General features: G+C 39.0%; 1 protein-coding gene across 1 annotated transcript in view; it reads right to left on the reverse strand.

Annotated features, from left to right (window-relative positions):
• The window catches only part of LOC140239453 (ATP-dependent RNA helicase DHX58-like), a 206,247-nt gene that overhangs the window by 176,825 nt on the left and 16,509 nt on the right, over positions 1 to 12,913 (reverse strand). Inside the window, exons 2-3 of the mRNA XM_072319289.1 lie at positions 10,536 to 10,679; positions 9,061 to 9,245 (exon numbers count right to left, since the gene is read on the reverse strand). Coding sequence (XP_072175390.1) covers positions 9,061 to 9,245; positions 10,536 to 10,679 — 329 coding nt within the window. The remainder of the gene's footprint in view (positions 1 to 9,060; positions 9,246 to 10,535; positions 10,680 to 12,913) is intronic.

Raw genomic sequence — 12,913 nt, forward strand, 5'->3', positions numbered from 1 at the left:
ATATATATATATATATATATTTCAACAAGAGAGAGGGAGAGAGAGAGAGGAAAAATAAATAAAATGCCTCATCATCTTTAATGGTCCCAATCTTTGGAATTCTGTAAATACATACAACGAAAACACAGCGGATGTTCCAAACAAAGTCAAACTTTCTAACAGCTCATAGAATTCAAGACATTGTTTTGCGGAAAGGGCAAGCATATGATTTCTCATTCTTTGTGCACCCTATTCATATACTTTGATATGTGCTTAATAGCAGTAACGCAGACAATTCAGAGTCTCAGGGAAAATTATGGGTCTATAAAAATATAGATACGTATCATGTACTTTCAAGCAGATTTCATCATTCACATGCCTTCTTAATTGTTTGTTCCCCCTCTAAACTCCCCCCCCCCTTCTAGGAACCCAAGGGAGCCATCCTAGATATTGCCATGAACGACTTATCTTTCTCATCTATGAGGTATCTACATGTATAAAATATGCTTTTTCAGTTGGGGGGGGGGAGGGGCACTGGACCCACACATACTTACAACTTTGGGACCCTACCCATAGCAAAATAACTGTGGTCTGCAGATGGCCATCTGCAGGCCATCCGATAGTTATCCGATGCTTATGCCATAACTATCGATAACTATCGGATGGCAATTTCACATGCAAATTAGTGACCATCAGCAAGCCATCGGCTAGCAGATGGCCAGCTGATGGGTACATTTCCCGATGGATTGCCGATGGGTACATTTCCCGATGGCTTGCTAATGGGTACATTTCCCGATGGCTTGCCGATTGGTACATTTCCCGATTGCTTGCTGATAGCACTGCGGATGGCTATACCTACTGGCCATCCAATGGCTATCTGGTGGTTATCCGATGGCTATCGGATGGCAATTTCACATGCAAATTAGTTACCTTCAGCAAGCCATCCTCTAGCAGATGGCCTGCTGATGGGTAAATTTCCCGATGGCTTGCTAATGGGTACATTTCCCGATGGCTTGCCGATGGGTACATTTCCCGATGGCTTGCTGATAGCACTGCGGATGGCTATACCTACTGGCCATCCGATGGCTATCTGGTGGTTATCCGATGGCTATAGGATGGCAATTTCACATGCAAATTAGTCACCTTCAGCAAGCCATCCGCTAGCAGATGGCCTGCTGATGGGTAAATTTCCCGATGGCTTGCTGATGGGTACATTTCCCGATGGATTGCCGATGGGTACATTTCCCGATGGCTTGCCGATTGGTACATTTCCCGATGGCTTGCCGATTGGTACATTTCCCGATGGCTTGCTAATAGCACTGCGGTTGGCTATACCTATTGGCCATCCAATGGCTATCTGGTGGTTATCCGATGGCTATCGGATGGCAATTTCACATGCAAATTAGTTACCTTCAGCAAGCCATCCGCTAGCAGATGGCCTGCTGATGGGTAAATTTCCCGATGGCTTGCTAATGGGTACATTTCCCGATGGATTGCCGATGGGTACATTTCCCGATGGCTTGCTGATAGCACTGCGGATGGCTATACCTACTTTCCATCCGATGGCTATCTGGTGGTTATCCAATGGCTATCGGATGGCAATTTCACATGCAAATTAGTTACCTTCAGCGAGCCATCCACTAGCAAATGGCTTGCTGATGAATGAATTTCCCGATGGCTTGCTGATGGGTAAATCTCCCGATGGCTTGCTGATGGGTACACTTGCCAATGGCTTTCCGATGCAAGGGTACATTTTCTGATGGCTTGCTGAGAGCCCCTGCCGGAAAGAACACAGCGTCGACACAGTGTGTTCATAGAATGACCACACAGTTGACAGTATGAACACATAGTGACCACAGTGTGGTCATACCTTTGCCACATTGTGATTACTCTCACTATGTGTATCATCATGGGTTGTCACATAATTTTCATACAGTGGAATGGTAACAACTGTATAAGCAGCTTCGTTCACATAGTTTCACAGAGTCACCACAGGGTGATCAGGTCTTTCACATAGTGGGATAAAGCTAACACACAGTAGTCATAGAGTCTCACATAGTGTTCACTATGTGGAAGTCGTCATACAGAGGGAATGCATGGACACACAGTTGCCACACTGTGGAGAGATCTGTCACACAGTGAAAATGTATGGACACATAGTTGCCACACTGTGGATAAATCTGTCACACAGCGGAAATGTGATGGACAAATAATTGCCACAATGTGGAGAGATCTGTCACACAGAGGGAATACATGGACACATAGTTGCCACACTGTGAAGAGATCTGCCATACAGTGGAAATGGATGGACACATAGTTGCCACACTGTGGGGAGATCTGCCACACAGTGGAAATGTACGGACACATAGTTGCCACACTGTTCGGAGATCTGTCACATAGTGGAATGGATGGACACATAGTTGCCACACTGTGGAGAGATCTGCCACACAGTGGGAATGTACGGACACATAGTTGCCACACTGTGAGAGATCTGCCGCACACCGAATAGTATGGACACATAGTTGCCACACTGTGGTAAGATTTGTCACAGAGTGGGAATGGGGATGGACACATAGTTGCCACTCTGTGAAGAGATCTGTCACACAGAGTCAGTATCAACACGCTGTGTTCACATAGTCACAGTCTCCACCCCGAGGAGATATCTCTCACACAGAGGCATCACCTCGCAGTGTTCACATAGATACACACAGTCTCCACACAGAGGCAAAATCTCTCAGTCACGCAGAGACAATGTGTCTTTTTTGACATGACTTATCGTACAGAGTACACATTAAATCGACACATAAGATCTTCAGTAATCTTCAGGACTGAAGGATGCAGAATAAGCATAAGAAGAAGACACCCAGGAAAATTTATATTACAGAGAAATAGCGTCAAAACTAGGGATTACTGAAATGGTATGATTCTGCAATGTAAATAATTTATGCCAGAATTAATCAATTGAAAGAAACAACACAGGCTTGCAATCGCACATTTGATGAATCTTTTGCCGAAAGGTGAATTCAAGAATAATTAGTCCGGATATAACTCTCCAACAGGTACGAGTATAGAATATTAACACTGATCCAACATAATGCATTCGCGATTGTGTTCTTCAATATCTTTCTACGAGACCTGGGAGACATGATTGTGATTACAACTCTACTTGCGCACTTAAACCTGAAGGCCATGCTGCAGCCTGACTAGAAAACCTCATGGGATTTGGACGCACCGCACTCACACATACATAGTCGTACTCACACACAGCACATACACCCTGCATAAACGTAGCGAACACGCAATATCTGCATGATTACGGTTCTGGTGCGGTGGACCTTGGTTCTAGTTTGTTTGACCCACCGCTGACCTCTATGTACTTATCTCTCCGCTGTACGCTACGTAGAGATCTCACAGTGGTTTGACCCCTTGACGTATTATGAAACAAGCGGCTCGGCGGAGATTTAACCGTCATTTTGAACTGCATACCCAGTCTAACCACTTCGTATATGCAGGGAGGTTGTCTTTCTTCCACCTCCCTGGTATGCGTACAGTGTACGTATCGTCCTTGGCCATTGATGAACGCACGCGAATTATAGTTTGCTCATGCGTTTGGTGGTTTCATCGTGTTTTCGTTCCTTTGCAAACTTGGACAGTGTGCAAATGTGCAGTGCTAAAGAATCAAAAGTGAGTGGTAATTTTAACCGGGCAAAACTAAAAGCAAGTCATGTTGCATGTGACGTTCGGATACGGCTGAGCGACAAAGACAGGTATACCAGGCAGCCTGACAACGTAGGATGCAACCATGCGAGAGTTTTCATGTGGCCTATACATGAAATGGTGAGTCCATCAAATCAATGTTACGTTTATAATTTATTAGTAATCTAATTAAGAACCCCTAGCTATAGTTCTACTTCCTCATCATAATAGTGCCGAGTATATACTCGGACAGGTTTCAATAGGAAAACGTGTGTTATTACTAGAACAGTTTGATAACGGGCTGTCACATGTTAATTAACAACTTTTTTATTGGATTAGACTCAAGCTGAACCTTTTTTTTTTATGTGATCAACCTAACTGCAAGAAGGAAACTTGATTACGTCTCAGGAAATATATGCTGCGATGTTAAGAAAACATTTGTTAGACTCTAGTGAAAAGACAAAAAACGGGGACGGGGGGGATGATAATGATAAGTTTGATTAAAACCACTGTAAGAAAGTAATGGACAGAATGCCAAAAAAAAATTAAGTTACTACTGGTGTTGTTATGGTGTGATATACACCAGATACCATTGTGCATTGTGTGATGTGGCCTAACAGTTACGTATGGATTGAGGGTGAATGCATTAATATGTGTGTGACTCCATAGTCTGCAAGTGCAAGAAAAAAAAAACGATGTTGAGAAGATGGAAAACAAAATGAGCCTCAAACCTAATAGCGCAAAAATTTGTTATTGTTATTATTTGAGTCCTGGAGGAAAATATTTTGTCTGCTCTGGAGAAAGCACAGCCGATAGAAGCAAAGAGATCACCAGTCTTCTGCAGCACGTACAGCGCCCATACCATCACAGAAAAGTAACGATGACTTTGCCTTCTCCGGCTCAGCTTCTGTTCCGTTCTTCAGAATTACAATGACACTACCCCTCCCTTACTAGTACCATCACGGACTGTCTGGTTCTCCACAACAACGTTCTCACTCCACATGTATGCCTGCCTCGATCTCGACCCCATCTACGTCCCCAAATGACCAGGAGATGCATTCTTATGAGTCAGGTGGTGACTCAGTTAAGAAGGTATTGTAATTCAGATGGTTCATCATTTCATTTTCTTCGGACATATGTAACAAAAGAGGTCTCTTTTTTTATTGAACAAAAAAAAAGATATCTATTACCATGTGACTCTTGTAAAGCCAACATTACTCGTTAATGTGCTAAGTTTTGGTGATAATTTGTTTTGCTGTATTTATTTATGTAATTCAAATGAATTCCCGAAGGCAGTATATCATGTTCTACGGTATGCTAAAGCATTTCACCTCATTGGCAACGGAATGTCCAAGACAGGATTTCGAGACAAGTACTTCGAGGGAAATCGAAGTATTAATGATTGAATATTTGCGAGCAAAATCTTCAAAGTGCTAAATAGATATTTCATATTATTGTTATTATTATTTTTATCATAATTATTATTGTTTCTATTACTATTATAGATGGTAATTACCTCTGTAGACTAGCAGCCATTGCAGTTCACCTAATATAACACCTGTGATTAAACAATTTTACAAAACTTTTCCTTTTCTTGTTGTAGTAATATGGTACATATTTTTATCATTACTCAAGAGTACTTTACATAACTTTATACAAGCAATTGATATTTCGTAGTAAGATTTAGATAATGAAACATATAATCCTAATGTCCATTATTTTATATGCTAAGAGTACATGACACTGCGTGCTTTTATCATCATTAATACTGTCTTCAATCTCTCTTTTTCATTCTGTACAGAAGATTCGGACATACTAAGCGATGGCTTGGCTCAACTGGGAATGCTACAACCGCACCAGCAATCCTGGTCAAAGGTAGTCCTGGCCCCGGTGGGATACTCTTCACCCAAAAGGAAGTGTGATTTGTACGGCTTCGCGGCACATCCAAATCCATCGCAGTAGATAAACCAAATACAACTCGAATTTTGGTAACTATACAATATCTCAACATTCCTTCCTGGAACAGCTATACAGTTCAGTGAGTCATACCAACCCTTTTGTTGAGTATAAGGTGATTTAGCATGCCTAGTGCAAATGATTTTTTTCCACTGCATGTTTTTCCCCTTTTTTTTGGGGGGGGGGTCTAGGGTTAGTTATGAAGTCAATTTCTGGTTTCGGGCCCAAAGGTTTATAACATTTGTAGCCTTGACTAGGTATAACATCGATAAAAAGAATGCATCTAGCCTAACTTTTTATTGATTATCAGTGATTCAAATTGTAATCATTAAACCTGCCTGCAAACAAAGCTGGTTGCCAGTCATAGTACCATAAGTGGTGTTGAATTGTGCACAGATCTCAGTCTTACTGATAAGATCACACCTCATGTAGAAGTCATCATCTGTAATGATTTTAATCGGTCAAATCAAGCCCTATAACATACTTGATTGTACCAAGAAACCATCATTAAAAGGTTTTCACTCGCCCAGATGTGGCTGTTAATGAGGTAAATGTACCAAAGATTGGTCTGTTAAATTGTTATTGCCCTGAAAGTAAGATTAGGTTTGTTTGTTTGTTTGTTTGTTTTGATAAAGGAAATATGAAGATATGTGCTACGAGAGCTCGCAGCAGTAACATATTCCTAAATTGGTTTGTAATAACAGGAAATGAAGCAAACTTATATTTCATAATAGTCATGCAAATTGTCATTGATACAAAGCTTTTTCTTTCATAAAACTGAAAGAATATTTTGTGGGCAATTACAGAATAAAGTACGTTTTAATATTTGATTATATTTTCCTCTTATTTTTGTATAATATAGATTATCATAAAAGTCTTGTCCTGGCAGGTTTATACCTTGAAGCTTTAAAAACTATGATGCCGAGATACATTATAGATGTTACAACGAGCTGTATTTGTTAATCATTTATATTGTGATTGATTTTGTATTATAAGAGAAGTGTTTTTTGTTTTGATATTAAATCAGTGTATTGATGCAGAGTACACATTTGCGCACGTTTTCCTTCTCCTTTAAGGTGTAAGTAGTGCTCTACAAGACTGCATCTTAACAATCGGGGGGTTTGACATGAAATTTCATTAGTTAAAGGAAAAGTTCACCTTCATATACATGTGGATTGCGTGAATGCAACAATATCAGTAGAGCAAATCAGTGAAAGTTTGGGGAAAATCGGACAATCCGTTTAAAAGTTATGACTTTTTTAAGTATCTGCGCAGTTACTGGTGAATGTGAAGACTGCTACAGTGTATGATGTCACAGCTTACAATACACAAAGAAAATAAAAAGAATTTCACAAAATTTTACTTTTTGAAAAAAAAAAGTGTACATTTCCTCACCTTGTCACAGACGTATGTTAAGGGTAATATCATTCTTCTTGCCTTCTAAAAGAGCTGAATTTAAAAGAACTTTTATTAATATATGATGAATTTTCTTTATATTTTCTTTATATCGTTGTACTCATGAATGTGACATCACAAGCTATAGTAGTCTTCTCATCCAGCCTTCGGTGAGCAGAAACTTCAAAAGTTCATAACTTTTGAACGGATAGTAAACTATATAGTGAAACACACAGTGAAACACAGTTAACACACAGTGAAGCATATAGTGAAACACACAGTGAACCACAGTGAAACACATAGTGAAACACATTCACCACAGTGTGAAACACACTGTGTTCATACAGTCATTCCACTGCGTTAATTTGGAATACTTTTTAATACAGTGAACCACACAGTGAAACACTCTGTGACTACACTATGAACCACACTGTGGTTGATCGGTTGAGATCACACTGTGGTAACAGTGTGGTTCATAGTGTTGTCACACTGTGTTCCACTGAGTGGTTCACTGTATTAAAAAGTGTTCCAAATTAACGCAGTGGATTGACTGTGTGAACACAGTGTGAACACAGTGTGTTTCGCACTGTGGTGACTATGTGGTACACTATGTGTTTTTTCCGGCAATGGTATTACTGTAATGTACAAGGATTGTGACGTGGTTTGTGGATGCATGCGGATTTCTTCATTTGATTTTGCATGATGGAGTAGCTACAGCCCCCAAACAGCTTGATTTTGAAGCTACAGCTAATCTTCCAAGAGAATGAACAGTGGAAAGAGGAATTCCTGCTACCAGTACTTATATGTTTCTCTATAAGGCAAATAAGGATGGGAAAACTGAGCAAATCAAAGTCCAGATACTCAAATACCTGATGTTGGCCCAGAAGTGGGTCATGAGGTACCAGATGGTCAAGCCTGCAGAAGAGACTCTTCAAAGCGTGTTAGAAATGTACCCATCCGGAAGCCATCGAGTGGCTGGTAGGTACATCCGTAGTGCGTTAATGGGACAATTTCTAGGTGGTGTATCCGGTCACACGAAGTCAGCACCCTCCTTCTGCAGGAATCTCTGTTACGATCAATTTTCAATTATTTCCACAATCCACGCAGAAGACTCTATCATCTCGGGTCACAGAGATACTAGTACTATAAAGCACTTCCCACCAATGTCTCAAAGTCCCATCGGTAGACTTACCATCGCGCAGGTGATCATCCTGTGCACAATACACTCATTCCCAGTCATAGCAATTTGCGTAAATATGTCTCATGATGAAAATGTAAACAGTGAATTCACGACACACGACTCACGACACACAACGCACCACGGACGACGGACGGCGGACGTAAAGCGATCGCAATAGCTCATTCGAGCCTTCGACTCGGGTGAGCTTAAAGAGTGTCTTGCCTGTCTTCACTGCAGGACCATATCACCTTAACTCCTTGACCGTATAATAACTCTAAAGCCCATCCATGGGTCTTTTAGTTCAGTTACAAAAATGGGCAGATTATGCAAAATGTGCAGGCAAATCCACATTTAACTGCACATTCTGGTAACAGTTCATCCCATCAGGTATAGCTGCACTATCGGCACATTTTGGTAACAAAAGTCTTTTACCAAAATGTGCAGTTAGTAAAATGTGCGGTAACATAGTTCCGACACATTTTGATAAATTGAAAATTTACTAAAATGTGCAATTTACCAAAATGTGCCCTAACAGTTACAAAGATATACACCTGTACACGATAGTTACTAGAAAAAGAAAATAATTGATACCTAGAATCAGAGCAGTCTGCGTACTGAAATGTTACAGAGTTGTATATCTGTGCATTCATTACTACTTAAGAATATCAAGCTAACATTCATTAACATTCGTTTGCAGTAAATCATCACAAATGTTTCATGACCCATTATCTTCATAGTTTGCGATATGGACAATATAATTTATTTTCAGATTATGTTATAAAAATCATGTTGCACTGCAAGGCCCGCTGCAACTTTTGTTTTTCTCTTCTTTTCTGCAGATGGCATAGTGTTACCTTTCGTCGAATTCTTTCGATGTCATTTGAATTCAAACAGGATCCTTCTAGATGCTTCATTACATCCATTGTGTTCATGTCATTCAGCTTCTCCATGTAGACATTCATGAGGTACTCGTAGTAGGCTCTTCTCTTTGAGGTCAAATTCGATTTTCCTTCAAGATGGTGGCGAAGATATGCATTATCTGGAAGGGAAAAGCATCACGTAGCTATGGTGAAAGCTGAGTAGACTGGCGTTCACAATCAAAAATTTGTTGAATGTGGGGCGGACGGTGTAATTGTTATTGTTCGTTGATTGTGAATAATATGAATGTCATTGCGAATATCATTGTGAATGCTACTGGTTCTATGGCAAGCCGAATTCTCGCTGGTTTCGGTATCTCTGAGAGTGCAAAATGATCAAATTTTTTGAAAATTGCAAGGGTTTACGAAAATGGTCCTAATATCATAACACATCAACCACTATTAAAGAACTTAGTGTCATTCTATTGGAGAAAGAATGGCCTTTCCAACAGTGTGCAAAATAATGACATATTTGCAACAATATTGCTGAAATTAAGGATCTTATGTTTTCCGTTCTTTCTGGGCTACCCTATATATATATATATATATATGTTGATTAGGTAGTCCACGTGTTGGCAAGGTAAAAAGATAAGTAACAAAACTGGAACAAAGTGTATCAACACTTGAGAATGGGCGGCGAGACGCTCGAAAATTTGTGTACAGAAATAAACCGTTGGTGATACAGCATGAACTTTGTTCCAGTTTTGTTACTTATAGGTATTATATACGTATATACACTATGTATATAACTTATCATCTCATATATACTTTGTACATGAAATCCAAAAGCTTACATAATATCAAATTGGTTACAGGTAACACATAAAGTTGAGAAAACAGACGACATTTGGGCACAAAATGTAAGAATAAAGATTAACTCTAAGTTTGTTTCCCTGGTGTATTTTTATCCACGGAAGTTGACTCTCCATGGTGTGTATATGGCTCAGTTTGATCAGCGAGGTTTCGTGTTATCTCCCTAGTATGATTTTACCATGTGCATTAATTCAAATGTGGCAACATGGTAGTGTTGTAAAATATTGGGAGTATAAAGTTTGTCATTTATTTTACGTAGCCTATTGTGACGCCAAGAAATTTCATGTTATGCATGTTTAAAACAATGCTGTTTGAAATAGATATACGCTGTGTGTATGTGTGTACATTAACATCTCTCCATGAAAATGCAGTATATGCGCAAATCATATATAAATAATCGAATGCGAAAATATGAAAGTACATAAATAGATGATTCGATGTGATGAATAAATTGGTAGCTATGTAGATATTGTTATCAAAATTTCGTTGAGAAGAGACAGGATAAAGAAACAGTGCTATTTTGCTGCAATTACAGGATTTTCTCACTATGCATGTACAAAAAGGTCATGAATTAGATTATACTCTGATTGAAAGTTTACCAGATTTGTCAAGAGCTTCCATAAAGGCCTGGAAGATTCCTCGTTTATCCTCCACCTTCTCAAGCATGTCTAGGAACTCCTGCACCAGGTTGGGACGATCAGTGTCATTGTCAAGGCATCGCTGCTGCAGTGCCTCTATGTCGGCTGGTGTCAAGGAAAATAATGTAAAACAAACAAACGTCAAGGGATGGTTCAGTTTCCGTTGATATGAACTTAGAGGTTTCCAACATTTTTTGACGATTTCTTTTTCTTTCTTTTTTTTTTGGGGGGGGGGGGAGATAATAGACCGGGGCCCAGAAGATTTATTCAGCTGAAAAGGGTCACACTTTTTGATGGTCTCATCATATAAGGATGTGGCCAAGGGTCAATAAAATGAATTGCTGGCAAGTCACATCCTGTACCGTAGGCCTAGGGGCCACAAAAAGTGGCCCCGAAAAACGGATTTATTCAACCGAAGAGGGTCACGGACAAAAGTTGGTGGATATTGTTCCTTTGGGTGTACTTATCATGAAAACAGCAATGCCAGTTTTTTTACCCTGTACGGGGCCCCCAGACAGTAGCCCCAAAGGGCCCCACAATATGGTGTTACTCATTTCATTTTCATTTTATTTCAACACGGTAGTAAAAAGGAAACTTGCTCAGCCATCGGCTGTTATTCTGCAAGTCCGTGCATGTATACATTATAACAGAACGAAATATAGATTCAGTAACAGCGTAATATATAGCAATGATTGAAATAAGAACAAAAAAGAGAAAAAAAAATCACGAAGAAAAGGAAAAGTATATCTACATATAACAGCATATGAATAAAAAAAAAATACAGACATTGACAAGAGATTGATATAAAACAAATGTCAATAGTACTCATCGCGTAACATAATAGGAAACGTTATGATAATTGATATGATGTAATATGATATATAATGCAGTGGATATCAAACTAGAACTGCTGCTGTTTCAAATAAGACCTGAAATTATTAAAACTCATAATCTTGATATTATCTGGGAGATCATTCCACACTTTACATCCCCTGTACTGTAAACTCCTACGTTTGAAATTAGTTGAAAATCTACATAACTCAAATTTTAACATATTACATCTGAAAAAATAATTTGTATATTTAAATGAAAACAACTCACACAGACTTTGGGGGTAAACCCCATGAGCAATTTTATACATTGCATGTAACATTCTATATTTCTGTCTTATTTTAATAGTAGAAATACTTAACTGATCATATATCAATTGTGTTGAAAACCTCCAATTAACCTTCAGAACGGTACGCAGTGCCCGATTTTGTAATCTTTGCAATTTATAAATCATCATTTTACTGCAATTTGACCACACTACATCACAGTAGTCAAATCTTCCTTGTACAATACTCTTATAATATATCAATGCTGTCTGTTGTGTTATATAAGGTCGTATCCGTTTCAATAAATATATTCTACTTATTATTTCCTTTGATACTTTTCCAATATGCTGTTCCCAATTTAGATGTTCATCAATAATAACGCCAAGATATGTAATATGTGTTACTCGTTTAATTTCATATGATTCAATATGCACGTTAAAATGCTTTACACTTTTTAGTCGTTTTTTGGTACCAAGCAATAAACATTCACATTTATTTACATTAAGTACAAGTTTATTCTCTTTAAGCCAGTGATTTACTGCTTCAAAATCCTTGTTGAGAGTATCGGCCACAGATTCAGCATTCTTATGTGCAGTGTATATACAGGTGTCGTCAGCATACAGAGACACCTTACATTCATTAAGGCATTCCGCCAGGTCGTTGACATATATAACAAACAACAGAGGACCTAAGGTGCTCCCTTGTGGAACGCCACACTCAATAACTCTCATGGGGGATTTTACACCATTCACAACAGTATACTGAACGCGATTGAACAAATAGTGTCCTACCCATTTCAGTGCATTACCGGTGACACCCAGTCTTTTCAGTTTGGATAACAATACCTTGTGGTCAACAGTGTCGAAAGCCTTTTTCAGGTCCAATGTTACTACCCCAACTAGATTGCCTCTATCGAGCTTGTCTAGCCATTCCTCTGTTACTTTTAACAGTGCAGTGGAAGTCGAATTATTAGGGCGAAAACCAGACTGTTGGTCGCAGAGAAGATGATGACTGGTCAAATAATCATATAGTTGAGTAAATATTATCTTTTCAAAAATCTTGGCAAAAACAGGTAAAATACTGATTGGTCTATAATTTCCAATCACCATTTTATTCCCACCTTTAAAGACAGGTGTAATTTTAGAAACTTTCAGTTCATCTGGAACAGAGGCTTGTTTAATTGACATATTCAGTATATGTGTAAGAGGTTTAACAATTAAATGAGCAACCGGTTTGATGAGC

The sequence above is a fragment of the Diadema setosum genome, chromosome 16 (assembly GCF_964275005.1).
Source record: "Diadema setosum chromosome 16, eeDiaSeto1, whole genome shotgun sequence".
Lineage (NCBI taxonomy): Eukaryota > Metazoa > Echinodermata > Echinoidea > Diadematoida > Diadematidae > Diadema > Diadema setosum.